The 21,421-nt window shown below is 45.5% G+C and overlaps 1 protein-coding gene across 1 annotated transcript; it reads left to right on the forward strand.

The window, feature by feature from the left end:
• The first annotated feature begins 9,029 nt into the window (after positions 1–9,029).
• Positions 9,030–21,259, forward strand: JOSD1 (Josephin domain containing 1). The gene is made up of 5 exons (XM_075936785.1): positions 9,030–9,174; positions 9,544–10,331; positions 17,170–17,298; positions 17,436–17,630; positions 18,926–21,259. The coding sequence occupies exons 2-5, from the start codon at positions 10,147–10,149 to the stop codon at positions 19,023–19,025; spliced, it is 609 nt and encodes a 202-aa protein (XP_075792900.1). The 5' UTR covers positions 9,030–9,174; positions 9,544–10,146; the 3' UTR covers positions 19,026–21,259.
• Positions 21,260–21,421: the final 162 nt, after the last annotated feature.

Below are 21,421 nucleotides of genomic sequence, written 5' to 3' on the forward strand. Positions count from 1 at the left end.
CAAAGGTCACGGCTAATCTTTGTCCTGGGCTTTCCATTAGTGCTGATAAACTTCACATTCCCCCACTGAGCTCTATGAGAGCCATGGCAGTAAATCCCTCCCTTTTGGGGATGACATGAATCCCCACATCAATTGATGTATGCAGTGGACAACAGGCTTTAGCATTCAACCTCTGTGCCTCTTGCTCTATATTTGTCTTCTGAAGAAGTGGATTGTGCCCACAAAAGCTCATGATGCTATCTATTTATATTTTTGGTTAGTCTCCAAGGGCATGTCTACAATGGCAAAATAAGAAGGTGAACGTCCACACTACCAAGGCTGTTATTTCAAAATAAGGGGGCTTGTTATTTTGAAATAATAACTCCTGCTTGTAAAAAGGAATACATTTATTTCAAAATAGTTATTTCAGGAGTTATTTCAAAACAACTTATTTCAAAATAACTTGGTAGTGTAGACATAGCCTACTACAGGACCATTGGGGGTTTTTTAAGTTTTTTTTTTTTTAGTTACAGACTAACAGAGCTACCTCTCGGAGTATTTTCTATGTTTCCACTGCAAACTCCTTCCCTACCAGCTGTTCCACTAAGCAGCCAATGCAGTTTCGCCTCACAAAGAAAGCAGTTCAGTGTCACAAGGGTATCTAGATGATTAATCATGGATTGAAAAAAAGGGAGTCCTGTGTTTCAGTCTAGGTTTTAACAAGTTCATCTGTGAGTGACCTTGTTTAATTCAACTTTATGGTCAGTTTCTAAGTAGCAATGTTAAAATGTGTTTATTATGGTAAATATGTAATCACTGAAAATGTAAGCAGTTACATGTTTACACACTGGGGAGGCGGCTCTCCAGGGGCAGAGGCAGCAGTGCTGGAAGGAGACCTGCATGTAACCGTAAACGTTAATGGATGAGCTCATTGGTTAAACCGTTAACCCTTTTACACTTCCACATCACTGTTTCTAAGTGCCCATAACTCCTTTTTTTTTACTTCCCCTGGTTTGTAGGTATTCAGCAGCTCTCAGGACCAGGACATCAAATTCCCCAGCTGTAAAATGAAGTTGAAATTATGGATGTAAGCAACTAGTTGACTATCCTATAAGCAAATGCTTATCAGGTGTTCAAGTAGGAACTCGACTAGTCGCTTCCCCCCTTGCTGTCTCTATCAGAGAGAGGCAGCAAGAGGGTGAGCATGAGCCGGTGTTGGGGAGAGCTGGCTTAAAAGCCAGTTTCCCCTCCTCGGCACCATCTCTGCGGGAGGCAGGAGAGGCAAGGTGCATCAGGGAAACAGCGTGAGAGAGGATTGAAACAGTCCTGCTTGCGCTGATCTCACTGTTGTTCCTCTTCATTTGAAATGTACAAGAACAGCCCGCAGGTCTTGTACATTTCAAAGGAAGAAGCACAGAAGGGAACCCATGCAAGTGGGGACTGCTTTGCTCCCTGCTGGCATGAGTTTCTGCTGCCTCTCTCCCTTTGAAATGTACAGGAGCTGCCACGGCTCTTGTACATTTCAAAGGGAGAGGCGCGGAGGCATAGTGAGCACTCCCCTTATTGATTAATTGAGTATTCGATAAAAATTCAATTGACTACTCAATTAGCTGATTAATCGAAATTTAACATCCCTAGTTGAAATACCTGCTTTACAAGGATGTTGTGATGAGTAACTACTGAATGTTCTTAAAGTGCCATTATCAAACATTAAAACTTCCCTAGAATGTCCAATGGCAGGAAGCCTAACTCTTCACAACAATGTGGAAAAGTGTCCCTCCCCAACTGAAATATTAGCAACTAGGTATGATTGTAGCATAAGCAGTAAAACACTAGTTGGGCTGAGGGGGCTAATGCTTACACCTCTTTATCTACAGTAGGTTACTTAAGTTTGGGGATGACCCAAAGTGTTGCAGTTCAGGCTGACTCTGCCCACAGCTTCAAACAAGCTGTGTATTGTGGTGTGATCATAGTGAACATTAAATGGGTATGTCTGAGGGGAGAGGAAGCTTATGGGATAGGAAAATAGCATGCAGGGAACTCTGCTCTTACTCTTGTATTATTTGTATTAATATTACAATAGTACCCAGATCCCCCAAATTATATTGCAGCCCCATTTTTGCTAGGCACTGTATACAAACATAGTAAGGGACTGAATTTACTGTCTTAGGAGATAAGAATGGACGTGGAAACAAAGCACAGAGAGGGGGAGTGACTTGCCCAAGCACTTCAGTGGCTGAGCTGGGAATAGGTTTCCTAAGTCCACATTCAGTGTCTTATCCACTGAAGCAGTACAGAACACATCTCTTTCTAGTTAGATACCAGGCATAGCTCAGACAGGTCCATCTCTAGGGGAGCCCAGGCCTAGGACAACTCTTCTACTCCAGACCCCAACTCCACCTCTTTCTTCCCATGCTCCATCCCTGCCCCCAATCCATCACTTCCCCAAGCCCCACTCCTGCTCCATCCCCACCCGTCTCTTCCTACCTCTGCTCTGCCCTCTTCTACAACCATTGCATCCCTTCCCCAAAACCCTCTCTCTCCAAGCTATGGGACATTGTAGATTATCTGGGGGCCTGGCATGGGACAGCAGAATGAGTAGTATAAGCAAGGGAAAGCATTGCCTTTCCAAAAATGCCTACACTGATCAGCCGCCTGGGAGGGCAGTAATGGGCCTACCCTGTCCTTGATCTTCTAATGCAGCGATTCTCAAACTTTTTGGGCTCCAGAGCCCTTTACATGCATAAAAATTTATGCGGAGCCCCAGTGGTCCACTGATTGTATGTGTGGTACCTATCGATGTTTCCAGTTTGTCAACCTCACAGAGCCCCTGGAGATGTCTCACGGAGCCTTGGGGCTCTGCGGAGCACAGTTTGAGAAACACTGTTCTAATGTATTTGTACATGTTGAACCTCTCTAGTCCGGCACTCTCTGGTTCAGCGAATCCGTGGTCCAGCATGATTTTAGTTAGCCAGATGTCCACTTATCATGAGTATGGCCAAGTCCCATAAAGTTTGTTTACAGCCATCCAGTCCTGGTGCTCAGTGTTCTGTGCTGTTCTTTAGCTCTAATTTACCTCTAAATGTCTTCTAAGAGCCCAGTAAGCAGTGGAAGTGTTGTCAATTCAGCTAAACAATATTGACCTCCCATGTGGGGATGTCAGATATCATGTATTTTAGTAATCATATAGCTGCAACAATTTTTAGCAATTACACAATTCCTAAAATACTCCCCAGGGGCAGGGCCGGCAGCCAGTGTACTTCTAGCTCTGGCCCCACTCCCGGGGAACACTCTGCCACCCCACGCTGATACAGAGGCAGCAGTGCGGGGTGACCGCAGACCCTGTCCTCAGGGGGCCTGAGCTCCCTGCGGACAGAGACTGCACCAGCATCCCGTCTATACTCCCCCACACACACTGCTGCCTCTGATATAGAAGCAGCAGTGGAGAGGACAGGGGGCTCTACGGAGTCAATGCTCAGGGGATCCAGCTTAAAAGCCAGATCCCTCTGAGTAGAGGCTCCTGCCTGCCCCTCTCCGCTGCCTCTGTGGCTTGAAAAACAGCCTCCCTCTTCCTCCATGCTACTGCCTTGCTATCAGCAGCAGAGCAAGGGTGCTGAGGGGAGATGTCTCCATGGGATCCAGAGTTTGTGGAAGACAGCTTTTAAGCTGGCTCCTCCCCAACACTGGCTTCCGCCTGCTCCCTGCAATGCTGTCTCTGGCATTTGCCAACCCTAGGCATATACCGTTAGTTTCTACATTTACTGTGTTCATCTACAAGACCTGAGCTTAAAACTTACTTTAAAAAGATTTAATTACTTTGTTGCTGAAGATTATAAAATCACATCTCTAAAAACTCGTCCTTCCACCCTCCCACAGCTGCTGTCAGGCATCAAGGCACCAGTTTAATAGTACTGTGTAGGGCCCCTGCATGTGTCCTAAGGATGAACCTGCATGTGTCCCTACATCCACACTGAGCCACCCACACTTTTTGGAACCCTCAAACACCCACCTCCCTTCTGTCCCCAAGTGTCCCTGCACTCCCTCTCCCACTCAGCCCCTGACTGTCACTGCAGTAGTTCTTCTACCCCTGCCCCAACCTGTCCCTCCCACTAACCTTTCTGAACCACAGAGAACATGACCTTCCAATGGCCCCGTGTGCCCATGCTGTCCAGTTCCCCCATATCCTGCATTTCCTCACCTGGTCCTGCAGGCAAGGCACTGTGAGGAGACGGGGCAGTATCCCTTCCCTCCTCTATGCCTGGCTACTCTGACCCTGAACTGGCTTTCTCTTCTGGCACCACAGCAGCCCCTAGTGAGGAGATGTCATTGCAGCTCCTCCCTGGCAGAATTTATTTTCAGGGTGGAAAAAAAAAAACTGTGGAGGACATGAGTTGTGTGTGTGCGCAGTGGAGCAGAATTCCCCCATCAGTACATTTGTTGCTGTATTAAGTTAGTGACAGCTTATTTTTAGGTTAGTAGGCATGTTTACTAATACAATTGGGCCTTTGTTGTTAATAAATGAATGTACAAACTGGTGTCTGATACTCTCCCATATTAACAATTTCTAATATTATTAATAATTCCAACAGCACAGAAGGGAACTAGTGACTTTTTAAAAAAAACCAGTTTCTTAATGAAATTCCTATATATGTTTGGGCCAGACTTTGTAACACCTTTTAGTTCACGAGGTACCAGGTAATCAGTACAGAATAGTTGCATAAATCTGAATTTAAAAATTTCAAAGGGGTCGCTGTATTAGTCTGTAACTAGAAAAATAAGTATTCTTTTGGCACCACAGAGACTAACAAATTTATTACATCATAAGCTTTCATGGGTAAAACCCCCACTTAACTTAAGTTAGTTTTACCCACAAAAGCTTATGACCTAATACATTTGTTAGTGTCTAAGATGCCACGGGACTGCTTGTTGTTTCTGATGTAAAAAAAATTTTCATTATATCTTCTAGCACTGCAAGGTGCAAATTCCAATTAGCACTCTTGACAGATTGAGATGCAAAGACTCACCCACAGCTGGCACTTGTCCCAGCATCTTCAACTTTTTCCTGGTGTGCAATGTACTTCTTCTCCAGTCTTGTCTAATTCAGTATTTGGGTGAACTAATTACATCCCTGAACATTGTCCTTAACCAGGTCCTCTAATATGGTATTCTCCAAAGATTCAGCCACTAATCAGCCACTTTGTTTCTCCACTGATGTCTAAAAATGATCAGTACCATAGCAAAAACACAGATTTTGTAATACATTACTTAGGGATTATCATGTTATGTAATATACATTATATAACTTAGTGCATACCATTTGTGGATGGATTCCAATAACTTTTGGCTGCGTGCTGATATCAGAACCAGTCCCTCATTACAACTCTTTTGGCACAATAAACAGCGCTGATAACAAATACCACAGAAGCTCTTTTTTTTTCCTTTTTTTTTTCTGGATGGCAGCAAATCAAGTTGAAGCACTCATTCCATGCACACTAATCTGTAACATTAAAAAAATTAATCAGCTATCCTGTTCTGAGCTTTAATTAATAACACAGGAATGTCAGTTGAGGATCACTGTTTAACCATGTAAGGGCTGCATGTAAGGGCTGCATGTATGGCATACCTGTGTTAAAGTACAATTAAAACCCACTGATTTCTAAGCATTTTTTCAAATATATCCGTGTTCTGGGTTTGTAATGTTTGATACCATTGTGTTCATGGGAGAAAGGCATTTCAAATTAATGTAGAGTGCAGGAGGGGCCTCTGGGCTGGAGGTGGGGTCAAAGGATTCAGAGTGAGGCAAGGACTCTGCACTGAGGCTGGGGGTTGAGGTGTGGGAAGAGGTACAGTCTATGGCTGGGGATGTGGGCTCTAGGGAAGGCCCAGAAATTAGGAGCTCAAGGTGCATTAGGAGGCTCTTGGCTGGGGCAGGAAGTTGGGATTCGGGGTGGGGCTGATGTCTCTGACTAGGGGTGCAGGCTCTGGAGTGGGGCCATGGATGAGGAGGGTTTTGGGATGCACGAAGGGGCTGTGGGCTGGAGGTTGAGAGTGGAGGGAGCAGGATCAGGGCTGGGGCAGGTGGGTGGAGTGTGGGATCCAGGAGGGTGTTTGGCTGTGGGAGGGTTCTGAGTTGGGGCAGAAGGTTAGGGTGTGGGCAGGGTCGGCTGGTGAAAGGGTACATGGGGGGGCCACATGACACACCTTCCTCCAGCCTGGGGAAGGACCGGGACAACTCCCCTCTGTCCCAGGCTCCACCTCTCGACTCCTGCTCCATCCCTTCCTGCCTTTGCTCTGTCCCCTCCTCCTTCCCTTCCCCCGTGCAATGTGGCTTGGGGGGAATTATTGGAACCAGGGGTCCACTCTCCCTCACATTCACTGGCAGTGACAGGGGAAACAGAGCATGGCTGCCAGCTCTCCTTCCCATGGATGAGGGTGAGGAGATCCTGCCCCCTCCCCTGATGTGGCCAGAGGAATGGAGCAAGTTGGGGCTCTTGCTCTGCTTGCCATGATGTTCCTGGTAAGTGTGGAGAGTAGGGGGGCCTGGACATCAGACCACCTCTTGCTAGTTTCCCAGCTAGGCCTATCACTTGCCCTTCCCACCCATAGTGTTTGACGCATATGATCCCTTGTGTCTCTCCCTGTGTGTCACCTATGGCCATGGTTCCTAGCCAGCTGGAGCTGGGGAGCCAGTGCTCCTACACCGGGGTGGCCAACCCGAGGCTCATGAGCCGTGTGCGGCTTTTCCCCCCTGGCTGTGGCTTGCGAAGCCCACCCATGGCTCGAAAACCACCCCTGCGTCCCCAAAAATGGCCCTCTCCTCCCGGCTCCCTGTGCTGACCTAGGCAGGAGAGCTGTCCGGCACGGCCATGAAAGCTGCAGAAATAAAGATGGCGGCAGGTGGCGGGAACCTGTTGTGACCAAAAAGCCTCAAAACGTGTTTAACTCAAAGGGCAGAGCTTTTTTTTTTCCCCTTGACTAAACACAACCGGGGGCTCCTTTTAAAGGGGCAGTCCTTTTTCTTTTTGGTTGACAACTTTGCCCTGGCTCTTCACACTGGATCCACTGCTATCTTGGCTCTTTGCCCAGAATGGTTTGGCCACCCCTGTCCTTCACCCTAGAAGCTGGAAGAATGTTCCACCCACTTCCCAGGAGCCTTGCAGAGCTGTATAGGAAGCCTGGCTGCTCCATGCCAACCTTTTAATAGCATGATCAGCAGTGCTGTCCAGCACTTCCAGGGTCTCTTTTTGACTGGCTGTTCCAGTTGAAAACTGAACTTTTGGCAATCCTAATTATACTATCAACAGAGGTGGGAGAGTGTGGTGGGGGTGCTGCAGAAAGTGACATTATTGAAATAATGACCCTGTAGACTTTTATGAATCAAATGACATCGCCCTTACCTTCTCTCATCAACTTGCAAACAGAATTATAATGCTCTCAGACTGTAATGTCATTGACAGGTCACTGAACTAGAAGAATTTGATCCTTTTTTTCCCCATAAGGAAATTGAACTTCTGTTGCACCTTACATAAGCAACTCCAGGTTAGGGCTGAGCCATATTTGCAGATTGTGTTTGTCATCTTAAAATGTTCCCACAGTAAATCCAGAGGTATCCAAAAAGTTAAGCGTGTCGTCCAGGTATAAATTCCATGCCAGCACTGTGCTCCTAAAATTCCATTAAGTGTAAATAACCCCTCCCCACCCCACCCCCGAAACTAGGCTTGCCAGATGCTTTCACCAAAAATCCCGAACATGGCAGGAAAAAAACTTGGTTGAGCAAGTTTCTGGGGTTTTTTTACCGGTAGGGTTACCAGATGGGTTTCAAAAAAATACCAGACACACATGATCTCAGAATGAGGGAGGGGAAGGGGAGACTGGCCGGGAGGGGAGGAGAGCGGAGCAGGGCTGGCTGGGGGAGATCGAGGGAAGGAACTGGCCAGCGGGGAGTAGGGCTGGTCGGGAGGAGGTCGGGGGGAGTGGGGCTGGCTGGAGGGGAACTGGCCAGTGGCGAGTGGGGCTGACCCGGGTGCATGCAGATCCTGGGGTGCTGACCGTCCCCTGCACGGTCCCAGCAGGGCGCACGGATAAGTCCAGCCTCAGGGATTCCATCCCACCCCAGCACCGCCCCCACCACCCTCCTCTCTACTGTTTATACTGCCTGGCTGGTAGATATGCTCACACAGTACGCAACTATCTACTGATACTGCTGATAATAATAAAACTTACTTAATTAGAAAATACCGGACATTTATATGTCTGGTATTTTCTCAATTTGTTTCCTGGACAAAAAGCTCAAAAACTGGACTGTCCAGTTCAAAACCGGACACCTGGCAAGTGGCAACCCTATTTACCGGACGGGGCCAGAAATAACGGACCATCCAGGTGAAAACCGGACACCTGGCAGAGCAACAACACATTATTCACATTCTTCTTCAGAAAGCATTACTCTTATTATGTATTAGATACACCACATATGAAGAAAGGAAGTGTGTGCAAGAGGAAACAAAAAGGATCAAGTATTAGAAAGCAGCTGTATCTGTGCAATCCACACCCAAGAGCTAAGCCTAAGAAGACTAAGCAGCTCAAGGGGACTTCCTATTGATTTTTTTCTTGTGTGTTTCGTGGGGGCCCCCAATGGATGCATTCCCAGAACAGCGTGAAGACACAAGTAGCTAGAGCAGTGGGATCTCTGACATGCATAGGCAGGCTGTGTGCAAACCCAAGACGCCATGCAATGGCTTCAGGAGCTGCTAAATGGTGGTGCTGAGAGAGTCTCCACTTCCGGCTGGAGATGGAGCTCAAACTCTGTGCATGGAGATGCGGTGCAGCAGCACAAGCCAATGCAGCAGGCACGTAACCCATGGCAGCCTGCAGGGTCCATACCCTGGCAGCGCACGGCGCAGGCAGCACAGGCCGGTACAGAGGACGTCTAGCCCGCGGCACGTGCCGCACGAGTGACGCAAGGGGTGCCGAGCCCACAGCCACGCGGCGGCGCTCCCCCTCCCCCCAGCTCCAGCCCAGGCGGCTGAACAGCTTGCAGTGACGTCACTCGCGTGGAAGGGCGCCCTGAGCGTTCTGGCGACGTAGGCGTGTGCGGGGCGGGGCCAGAGCACGCGCCTTACGCGGGGCGGGTTGGTCGCGCGTGCGCGGGGGCCGCTGGGGCGGCTGTTGAGCCCGGGAGGTCGGGGCTGGCGAGCGGTGAGTAGTCGGCTGCCCGGGCGGGGGGCGGCGGATACCGCGGCTCCGGCTGCCGCTGCCTCTCCCGGCCGGGCGGGACCAGCCCCCGCCCCGGGGAGCCGCTCGCTCCCGGGCTCTCCTCGGACTTCGCCCTCGTGCGGGGAGCCCCCCTCCCCCGGGGCACGGGCCCTGCCCCGCTGGCAGCCCCGCGGCGGGGGGGGGGGCGCTGGGCGCGCGGGTGGGACTGCGCGTCCGCGGGAGGCTCGGGGGAGGAATGTCTCGAGCGAGCCTGGGGTGGGGGGTCGCCCCCCGGGAGCGTGTCCGGGGCTCGAGCCCGTCGTGCCGCTGCTGTTTCCGATGGGCTGATCGAGGCTTCTCTCCCCTGCTCAGGAGCGCGGCAGGACTTGGCGAGGAGCTCACGCCTTACGAGAGGCCGCTTCGCTCCCCAGCCCTTGGCATCTGCTTTTCAGGACATGGCCACTCCCAAAAGGATGGAGAAAAGCAACTGAGACGTCCCCGAGGCCCCTGCGCTCCTGCAAACGGCCTCTGAGACTGGCCTCATCGTCTCTAGTTTGGCTTCGTGGGGTGCAGGGCATTTCTTCCCAGCCTGCTCTGGATCCTTTTTAGTGGGGCAGCAGACCAAAGGAGATGGAAGAAAAGGAGCGATGTGATAAATTCCAACTGGAGTCCTGATGCTATAAGGGGATTTAAATCTTATTTTGATATTTTTTGAAAGGACACAGAGGGGAGGACTTACACCAATAGAAACTTTTTATGGGGTGGAGGAGGAGGGAGAGGGGAAATGTTCCAGATCCTTACATGATTTTTGCAATCAGTCAATTACTAAAAGCACAAGAGGAGTGTTTGCCAGCCGGAAGCAGGATTTGTCAATAACGGAAGGGAATAGTGAGCTCTTGTTTTGATTGTGGAGGGGAGAAAAACTTAAGACTCCTCTGTTTCTCATCACCTTCCCCTCAACTGTCCTATGAAAAAATGAGTTGTGTGCCATGGAAAGGTGACAAAATCAAATCGGAATCGCCTGAGCCACCACAGCTGGCACCACTCCGTATTTACCATGAGAAACAGCGTAGGGAATTGTGTGCTCTCCATGCCCTAAATAATGTCTTCCAGGACAGCAACGCATTCACCCGGGAAACACTTCAAGAGATTTTCCAGAGGTAGGGAGCACCTGCACTGGCATTGTTAGTTCCTGTTTTTGCATTTTATTGCTGGAATGAGTATCTGAAATACCCTTTGGGAGTTGCAAGGGAGAAAGGGAGTTCAGAATCTGTGACTTTTGAAAGCTGGGCAGCATCTTCTTTATCCTGTCATATCTTCTATATTAATGATGTAAAAGCTCTTCTCTCACTTTTTCCTGGTGCTCAAAACTGTTCGGGCTGCCACTTTTGAGGTGCAGATGACCTTTGTCAGGGCTGGGGAACCCAAGGCCTGGGGGCCAGATGCGGCCTCTGGCTTGCCTGGATCCAGCCCCTGTGGCTCAGGAGCACTCCCTGGCATTGGGGAGCCTGCACTGGTGCTCCAGTCTCCTGCTGCCTCTCCACAGGGCTGGAGCACACAAAGTCTAGTGTGCTCTTACTAGGCTCTGGTGTGCATAAGGAATGTGGGGAGTGTCTTTCCCTCATTTGGGGGTCACAGCACTGAGGGTTTGTTGGTTTTTGTTTTTGTAGGGGTTTTTTTTTTTGCTTCTCACTTGTGTGCAGCCTCCGACTGATTTTTTTGTATTCTGTGGGACAGCCCTCAACCCAAAAAAGATTCTCCACCCCTGCTTTATGTGATGGGCCAACCTTAATAATCTCCTCCTCCAAAGCTCTTATCTGGTTCCCAAATTTCTCCATTCCCTTGTTTTGGTAAGGTAAATTACTCCCATTAAACATATTTTGCCTTGTGTTTGTGTGGTTGGCTTCAGAACGGGGAAGGTAGATGTCTAAAAAATGGGACAAATTAAATTCTTCAAATATTATTACCAATTATGTATTTTCACCCTGGATACTCTGGCATGCTGGATCTAAATTCTACAGTGAGGTTCTTGTGATCTGACACACTGGTGCAAATCCTGCAGCAGCTTTGAATAACTTTTAAATATGGATATTTTGTTTAACTTAGTATGAAAAGGAATAATCCAGTCAGTAGTCTCTTATTTTACTATACACATTTAAAATATTTTATGCTTTTTCATGGGAGCACTTCTCAATACTAATCTGAAAGTCCCCTTAACTTCAGTAATATACTAAAGGAAATCTCCTCTGATTCTCCATCTCTATCCATAGAAGTAATTGCAATTCATCTAATTTGGATTTGAGGTTCATTATCAGAATCTGACAGTCTAGAATATGTGAAAAGCCAAGTTTTATGAAAATATTCTGAAATTCCACGCCAGGGGAATGTGATCAAAAGTTATTTCTGCAATTGATCAAGGTTTATGTAGTGCCCCAGTGCTGACAGACTGCATGATAGCAGTGGTATTTCTTCTTCTGAGAAGCAGTGGTCTCATGAGAATAGTATCTGGCTCACCCATATATATTTCTTTGATTGGAAAAGAAAATGTATTTAATCTATTTAAAGTGTAGATTACAGCAGGGGTTCTCAAACTTTGATACTGCAACCCCCTTCTAAGTTGCTCACAACCTCCAGGGGGGTTGGGACCCACAGTTTGCGAAACAATGGACTACAGTACTACCCTAAGTAGCCTTCAAAATGGGCCATAATGAACATACTGTTCAGGAAGTGGAGTGTCTATGAGTAGTCAGCTATGAAAAATGCTGATGCTTTTGTTTCAGCCCACAAACAGAAATTTAACCACTGAAACTTAGCCACAGATTTATTTCTACTCAACTGGAGCAAAAGCCTTCTGCTATTGCTATTCTTTCTGATCCTAATAAAAATGATTGCCTTGGCTTTGATTGGACATAGATCTCTGGAATATGTGAGAAGCCACATATTTGTTTGGTACATATATTTCTCTCAGAAGTCTCATTCTATCTGCATTGTCAGATCTCAACTCAAAGATGGCCTTGTCCTAGATCTCAGTCCATAACCACTCCGTCATGAAGCTTGGATAATGATACAGTGGGGCTACACTGCAGGCTTTTTGCGCTGGAGTGTGTCCACACTGCCATGTGCTTTTGCGCAAAAGCTGCCATGACAGTGTGGACACACTCTTGTGCAAGAAAGCATGGATGGCCATTTTAGCCATAGGGGTTTCTTGTGCAAGAAACCTCTGTTGCCCATCCACACTGCCGCCTTGTGCAAGAGGGCTTATTCCTCGTGGGAAGCCTGCAGTGTAGACATAGCCTCGTAGTTGCACAACTTTCTGCTCTTCTGTAGATCTGAGTCAATCTATGAAAGGTCTTTTGACAAAGCAGGTTTTCTCAAATGAAGGGGGTTTTAAGTATGGGCAGTGGAAAATAACCTGTCTCCATGCTTTACCTTGATTGTATCTGGAAAAATGTAAAAAACAAATAGTCTGGTAGAACTTTAAAGACTAACAAAACATGTAGCTGGTGGTATGAGTTTGATTACTTGCTGAACTTAATTGAAGGCAAGGAGAGGTTGAAGGATTACATACCATCTTTAGCACACTGTGTGCTTCATTTGACAGTTCCACTGTTTTCAATCATCTCACTGCATATTATAAGGTTCCACAGAGGTTTGGTGAACATATTCCCACCAATCAGTGAACTTATTGAATGTGGGATCTAAGCCTGGTGCTAACAAAAATAACTTTCCCCTTGAGTCCTTACCAGTCACTAAGGAAAGCATTTGTAACTGTAATCACATCTGTAAGTTACTGAATTGCAAACTTTAAGACTGTCTCCACTGCCCCCATTTTGTGCAAAAAATATGCAAATGAGGAGGTGTGGAATATTGCTGCGCTTCATTTGCATAATTTATGAGGCTCCATTTTTGCGCAAGAGGTTTTTGCACAAAAAGGAGCCGTCTACATGGCTCCTTTTTGCACAAAACCCCCTCTTGCGCAAGAGCCATTCTTCCTGAAAAAAATGTGGAAGAACAGCTCTTGCACAAGAGGGGTTTTGCGCAGAAACGGAGCCTCATTAATTATGCAAATGAAGCGCAGCAATATTCCATGCTTCTCATTTGCATATTTTTTGCTCAAAATGGGGGCAGTGTAGCCATAGCCTTACTAGTTCATCCTCCCTTCTCTGTATTCTACAGACACAAAATGCGTCCCATCTATAGGAAAGGCTGGGTTCAGCTTTCCATCTGAATTAGACTACTCATGTAGTGTTTTGTTTGCTTGGGCTTTTATTTGAAATCTGCAGTCTGCATCTGACAAAGAGGACTAGTTTGTGTTCCAGCACCTGACCAGCCCGTATGACAGTACCTTAGAATCTTGAGGCTCACTCCATTAAGGCTATTGCACATCAGTGACACACTTCCATAATGTTTCAGTTTTCTAAATCTGAAGCACAGCTAACTGGAATTCTACACAAACACAGCTTCACTTGTACAGCTTGGAATCTACATTGCATACTCTGTTTTGGGAATACGGTTTTGCATTCCTAGGCTATGTCTACACTCGCAGCTTCTTGCGCAAGTACAGCTGTTCTTGGGCAAGAATCCGCAGAGCGTCCACACTGCCTGCCCGCTTTTGTGCAAGGAAATTTACAGTACGGCGTGGTAAAAGAGGGCTTCTTGCGCAAGAGCTACGCTCTTTTTTATCAGGTGTAAGCCCTCTTGCACGGGAGCTCTTGCGCAAGATGGCAGTGTGGACGCTTGGCAGGGATTTATTGCGCAAGAAAGCCCTAAGGCTAAAATGGCCATCAGAGCTTTCTTGCGCAAGAGAGCGTCCACACTGCCATGGGAACTCTTGTGCAAAAGCACTTCTCGCACGTGGCAGTGTGGACATTTTCTTGTGCAAGAACCCAGCAGTGTAGATGTAGCTAGTGTAATTAAACTCAGCTGATTTTTCTCTGGGTTTTGCCCCTTAGGTGCATGCCTGAGTAGGACTACATAGAGGCAGTTTTCATAGAGAAAATTGTACTCACAAGTAACAGTTCGTATGTTGCCTTCACATATTTATATAAACTGCCTACTTTCCCTTTCATCTCTGAATTTTACTTCTCTAAATTGACTGGGAAGAATAAAAATGGTTGTACCCTTAGGCTGTGTCTACACTGGCACGATCTTGCGCAAAAGTGGCGGCTTTTGCGCAAAAACTTGCTGCCTGTCTACACTGGCCGCATGTTCTTGCGCAAGTAAACTGACGTTCTAATGTATGACATCAGGGCTCCTTGTGCCAGAACTCTGACGCTCCCGCTCAGAAATAAGCTCTCTTGCTCAAGAGATCTTCCAGAAGAGGCCAGTGTAGACAGGCAACACGAATTTCTTGCGCAAGAAAGCCCTCTGGTTAAAATGGCCATCAGAGCTTTCTTGCGCAAGAAGAGTGTATACACTGGCATGGATGCTCTTGTGCAAAAGCACATGCCAGTGTAGACGCGCTCTTCTGGAAGAGTTTTTGCAGAAGAACTCTTCCACAAAAGAGTTTTTGCGTGAGAACGTGCCAGTGTAGATGTAGCCATACAGTTCTTTTATAAATGTGCTTCTGGACGCTTAGGTTTATCAGACATTTGCTCTCTGGGGCAAGCTCAGTCTCTTTTTCTGTTTGTACAATGCCTAACACAGTGGTATTCAAACTTTTTGTATTGATTTCACACAGCAAGTCTCTGAATGTGATCCCTCTCTTATAAATTAAAAACAGGAAGAGGTCCAATTTAATGGGGGGCTTAGGGCTGTCTGCCCCATAGACCGTACAGCTCATGAGTCCCATGTAACCGCCTTATGACCCCCGTGGAGGCTACAAACCCCAGTTTGAAATCCCTAGTGCAGTAGAGTCTTGTTTTGTGATTGGGGCTCCTTGGTGTCATGCTAATAGACATAACGGTGCTTAGCATCTGCCTGCATTTTCTATAAATGTAAATACTCAGAGACAATATTCTTGAAGTACAATAGTATCTAAATGTTAGAAACACCTCGGGAATGGAGATTGTTTGTAACTCTGAAATATTCATAACTTTAAACAAAATGATATGGTTCTTTCAAAAGCGTACAACTGAACATTGACTTAATGCAACTTTGAAACATGCCTGTACAGAAGAAAAATTCTGCTTTCTCTTTATTTTTAGTAGTTTGTTTAACACAGTACTGCACTGTATTTTTTCTCTCTCTGCTACTGCTGCCTGATTGTATACTTCCAGTTCCAAATGAGGTGTGTGGTTTACTGGTTGGTTCATGATTCTGAGGTTTTATTGTAGAGTTAGTGTTGGAAGTGGATGTGCTGGCCAACTACCTGTTATATGAAGCTTTAGTGTGACCAGGAAAAGCTAGTTGAAGTTTTGGGGCCATAATTACTTATAACCATTATTGTGCTAAAGAGAGGCAATAATAGGTTGACTGTGTTGAAAGAAGCAGTGATTTGACCTTTGCTCAAAAAATAATCCAAGGCTGTGATATTAATAGCCTCTCATATTAACACCTTGTTTAAAGCTTTCTCTCCCTTTTATTGGCTCATCACTTTTGAACTAAATTACTCCAATGTACACTATTTTGGCTGCTTTGAAGACCACCTAGATTCCTAGAACTACCTTAAATGAGTGCAAAATGGTGTCCACTTATACCACAATGGCTGGTCACTTCGTTACTTGAAAAGCTGCTTCTCCTCTTCTGTGGTCAAAGGCTTTATGGTGGGATGCTCTAGGATTAGGGTATTTTCAGTAGACAGCCGTAGCTTGCAGAACTTGTTCCTTATAACTGTCCACCAAAGTTTTGACAGCCTTCAGGGCATAGTGTAAGAACCAAGCAGGCATCTCTGCCCCACCCTTCCCCCCCCAGCCATGTTGGAGGAAGAGCAGGATCTCCTGGGGATGGAGCTAATGTGGGTGACTTTCCCAGTTGGAGCCAGGTACAGACTGCCTTCAGACACTAGTGATGTCCTCAAACTAAATTTCTTTTGACCTCTGCTGATTTGCCTGCTTCCTCCTACCTTTTTTCCTTATGCACTCGCTGCAGCTACTTGAGCTTCCCAACTATTGGCTCTTCTCAGTGGCTCCTCCTCTCCCCTTTTCCCTACCTTCCTTCCCCTCACTACAAAACGTATTTAAAAATATAGAATAATAACAAAATGTAATTAATTGGAGACTTGCCAACCATCAGTCTAATAGGTCTGCTTGTATGATGTAGGCCTTTCCCTCCCCCTTCTATGCTTTGTCTACTTAGATGGTAAGCTCTTTGGAGATACTGTCTTTGTATATATTTGCACAGTGCACAACATGATGGAATCCTGATTGGAGCTGTTGAGGTGATGTCCTACTACAAATAAATAATATGTATTGGCAAGCCTCTGCATGAATGTTTAAATGGCAGTGAAAAGAGATTTAGCCACGAGCAAGCTTAGCTCTTGACCTTATTATTGTAATAGTATTGACAGTTGGCCCATTTAGTGGTGGTACTGCTTTTTTTAAATAAATTTCCTGATGCTTCAGTGATGCATTTTATATACACAAGTACTTATTCCTTGGCAAATTTGAAAACCTATCTGCAGCCAAAGCACTTTGAGGTGCTGTGAGTTTATCCATTATGAGTTTAGTAAGGTCAGATCTAGTCAATATATTGGTATTTTTGGAGGTTGCCCATCTAAGTGGCATTACCCTTTTCCTTTTGAGTCAGAACTGAACCAATACCATATGCCAATTGCTCTGCCTGCTGGGTAAGAGAGAGAGCAGAATAGTTCAGGTTGAAGATGCCAAACTTTGCCAGTTGTCTGATTGGAATTTTGAACAGTGAGGATGAATAATAAGTGGGAGGGTTGTGTGTTCCTATTGAGTCATCACCTTTCAGCATTGGGCTGACCTTTTAATAAAAGTGTATGGGATACAAGCACAACCATTGCCAATTCTTCATAGGGAGTATGAATGTGTGAGCCTGGGAGATGGGTATAAGAAACTCTTGCAACAACATTCTTTCACTTTGTGTTTGCAGACTGTCTCCCAACACCATGGTGACACCACACAAGAAGAGCATGCTGGGAAACGGGAACTATGATGTGAATGTCATTATGGCAGCGCTTCAGACCAAAGGCTATGAAGCAGTTTGGTGGGATAAGCGCAGGTACTGAGAACCAGGGTGAAGTGTATGGAGAAAGCTTAATTGCTATAGTTTGGGAGAGAACTACCTCTGCTAGAGTTTATAATACAGAAAGTAGGAGAAATAACTGAATGCCATTTCTGCTCTCTCTGCTTACCCAGGGATGTTAATGTTATTGCCCTCTCTAATGTGATGGGTTTCATCATGAATCTGCCCTCGAGTCTCTGCTGGGGTCCCCTGAAGCTCCCTCTTAAACGACAGCATTGGATCTGTGTCCGGGAGGTGGGTGGCACCTACTACAATCTTGACTCCAAACTCAAGGTGCCTGAGTGGATTGGAGGTGAAAGCGAGCTCAGGTGGGTCTCCTTCCATCCTAATCCCCTGTTCCTAGCCCATTACAGATTGAGTATCTGCCTTTAACATCTAGTGTCTGGTTACAATACAGTTCATGCTTTAGTACCACTGTAGAGTGGCATGAATTGTAATAGCAAAAATTGAAGAATGGGAGTGAAAATGAAATTATGCCCCTTCTGGATCTTATACCATATGTATCATTTCTGTGCCATTTGTTTTCCAAGTTTCACAGAAATGATGCATCTTAGCTAACAGGAGATTTGACGGTTCAGGAAAGCCTGGGTTTTTCCCTAAGGCAGCTGCCTTTGTCACTGTGATGTGTAGTTTTTCCCATGGTTAATCTGTGGTGACATCTGAAATGAACTAACCCGCCATGTTCTATTATGTTTCTTTAGATTGGAAATTCTTGACAGGGTTCCACTGATGCTCTATTGTTGTGTGTCCAACAGAGAGGTTTTAATTTGAAAAATATACTATTTTCCTTAAGTTTCTACATTTAACTAGCAAGCCTCTTTCCATTTTCCTGTTCTGAGATCCAGGTGGCATTTGTGCTAATTTTTCCATGTCTTTCACATTCGTGTAAAACAGTGGTTCTTAGTGAGCTCTGTTGTATTTAAGATAACATTACCATTCATGGTCATTAAAGACTTGTGGCATTCTCCCCGTATATCCCCAAAACTGTATTGATTAGGCTTGATGACCCAAATTGATTCCAGTTCAGAAAATTGTACTCTTATGATTCCTGCATAATACTACTGGTTTGGACTGGTAGTTGGTTTCAGACTCAAGGCTGTTTCATTTCAGCATTAAATGAATGATTCATGTGTTTAACATTTTGGGAACTTTTTTGGCAAAATATACTGGGGAAATTTAAAATTGTTTTCATATTATTAAAGCCACCTTCTACCTTTGAAATCACCCAGTCAGAGAGGCTGAAAAAATGCATCAGGTCCCAGTTCATAAGCTGTCAGTAATCATTCTGTGCCACTAGGTTTACCATGGCATCCTTCTGTTTCCTCCCAGTCACTTGATCTTGTGGGGGCAGTGCTTTGAAATTGATTAAGACTGCTCATCTCTGAAACCCAAAGAAATAAAATACAGGACTATGTAACACTATGTAGTCCTGTATTTTGTTTCAGCTACACCAGACTAAAACGGCTACATTTCTATCACCAAAGAAATAAGTTTGTTTCAGTCCTGCTAAAGTCTTTACTCAAAGGGCTTTGCAGTGCTACTACTGCTAAATTTTGGATTTTGTTATTATTTCACCACTCTTTTGCCCTTCTCCTTTCCACAGGAAATTTTTGAAATATCAGCTGAGGGGAAAGAACTGTGAACTTCTGCTGGTGGTACCAGAGGAAGTGGAAGCACATCAGAGCTGGAGAGCTGACATGTGACCAGGACTTGTCTCATCCTTTCTCACTACAGCTCCAGTCCTCCCCCTCCAAACACTTGATGTCCTCTAACCTGGATAATGGGTGTCCTGACTCTCCTCCTCTGGAACTTCCATTGGTCTCTTTTCTTTCTTTATGGATGGTGCAATAGCGGGAGTGGTATAGGGTATTGTGGGGGGACAGAATGGATGAGGATGGAAGCCAGTCACTTTTTAATGAGAGAATGAGTGCTGTGCTTTTAACTTGATTACCTTGCATAGTGCTCTTTAAAATAGGCTTTGGGAAGAGGTGTTTGGAACACTCTGCTGATTCTCCTTCATGCCCCAATATCTTAAAGATTGCTTATGGTTGGACACTATTCCCTCCAGACTTGATTTAAAACTTTACCTGGGAAGTGTCAAGCATGCTGCCGCCTCTCTAAAACAATCTCTCCATCCAAAGCAAACTATTTAAGATACATTTGCAAATCATAGGGGACTGTCAGGAAACTCTTGAACACTAGCAATGGTATAGTGCTCTGTAGAATCTCCTGCTTGGTGAGGGCTTGTGCCAAGGATTAAGGACAATCTATCTACAAAAAGAGGGGCTATCTTTTAAAACAAAACAAAAAAAAACATGGGGGAGTCTTCTCGATGTCTTTATGGATTTTAGTTCAGCAGATGGTCTAGATGCTTCTTTAGATAGGGCAGGCTGATTAGGGAATAGAAATGATAACAGGTTTAGACTGGTTCAGAAGCACTAAGTATCTGGAGTGGAAGAGGCCCCTTGGGGCCTATAGAGGGTTTTCTTTGGCAAGTGTATATCCTCTTGTTCCTGTATGTGCACTTATTAATCCAGGAGCTGATTGCAGAGAAGCATATAAAACTGAAGGTGTTTAAGAAGATGGAAGCAGTTGTTCCCTCTTATTTCCCTCCTCTGTGGAACACTAGTTATGGCCATGATAGAGAGATCGAATCATGCAAAGCAAAATCAAAGAAAGGCTTTGCAATTGGAGGTTTCTGTATCTCCTGTCACTGCTAGCAATTATTGTGGGAGATGCATACAGGGTTCAGGAGAGTCTTCCTGATGGTAAGAGCAAACTGTCTAGCATGGCAGCTGAACCAAAGTCTTTGGTTTTGGCTAACATTCCTGACTGCTGAATCATCTCACCCTCTGTTCCCTCCTGCAGAGAAAAGTGACTAAGACAGGGAGACTCTAGTAGGAATCTTTCACTCATATTTTTTTTTCTATGCCACCAGGTGCTGAGTGTAGTTTAATCATTCCTTCTGCAGAAAGAGGAAAGGGTGAGTTTGGAATAGATTTCACACTACTAGTGACTCTTCCTGGTCAAGCTATGTTACAACTGTGGCATTTCCTAATGCACAAGCTGTCCTCCTAGTTGTAACAGCAAGTGCAGAGCATTGATGGAAACCAGTGCATTGATGGGTAATCTAGTGTCTAAAGCTGAACTTACAAAACCACCAAAGCCTTCCGTTTTCAACAGACAGAGGCCATGTGGCAACAGAACAAGAGTGGTGCGTGTGGTCAACTCTGGACATCTTACAAGCACCATGCTTGCAATCTCTTGACGACACATTGGCAGTGGCTCTTCTGCATGTTCTACAGTCCAAGCCCAATGTTTCTACAAGACCCCTACTTCCTTCTTAACACCACATTCCAATGACCAAAACCAGCTGGCAAAATTTTTAAACTCATCACAAGCAGGAATTCTGCTTATGACTTGAAGCCATTTTCTAAAAGGGAAGGAAGAATAAAAATCAACAGCAAAAGAATTTTCTATGCTGATTAAAATCGCACTTTGGAGAGATCCTGTTTGCATGGAAGCCGCTAGCCAATGGATCAGTGCACAATATGCAAAGATGTTTTAAAAAACATTGTGGGGCTGCCTCCCTATATTTGTATCTAATGTCACTGCTTAACCCCCAGGGAAAGGGTGTGATCCAGCTGCTCAGGAAAAGGGAAACTGTATGATCACATCCCTGGGGAATAGTGTTGTGGTGACAAGGAGGGGAAACATTAATCCCACTGCTTGGGAGTGGGAAAGCCCATGTTAGTTTTTCTTGCTTGTTTGGTTTTGTTATAGCCTTGTCTTGGATTTGTTTACAGAGATGTATTTTGTTTAACCAAATATTAAAAATGGAAAAATCTCCATATAAAGTGTCCCAGTCACTTCTGTGTGTGCAGCTGAATTGTTCTGTAACATGGTATGTAAAGGAAAAATAAACTGTTCTTTGTTATGATGTTGTGACCTTTTTGGGAGTAACTCCCTTCATCAAACTCTACAATTGAACCCCCTAGTTGATTATGGGCAGCTCTAGGACTTCACTCCTGAGACATTGCTAAGTTATCCAAAACTACTTCATTATCTAAGATATTTTAGGAAGGAGCCACCTAATCTT

The sequence above is a fragment of the Pelodiscus sinensis genome, chromosome 1 (assembly GCF_049634645.1).
Source record: "Pelodiscus sinensis isolate JC-2024 chromosome 1, ASM4963464v1, whole genome shotgun sequence".
NCBI classification, from domain to species: domain Eukaryota; kingdom Metazoa; phylum Chordata; order Testudines; family Trionychidae; genus Pelodiscus; species Pelodiscus sinensis.

Coding starts and splice junctions, on each gene's coding strand:
- JOSD1 (XM_075936785.1), top strand. CDS start 10,147: ATGAGTTGTGTGCCATGGAAAGGTGACAAAATCAAATCGGAATCGCCT. Junction 10,332..17,169: donor CTTCAAGAGATTTTCCAGAG/GTAGGGAGCACC, acceptor TTGTGTTTGCAG/ACTGTCTCCCAACACCATGG. Junction 17,299..17,435: donor GTTTGGTGGGATAAGCGCAG/GTACTGAGAACC, acceptor CTGCTTACCCAG/GGATGTTAATGTTATTGCCC.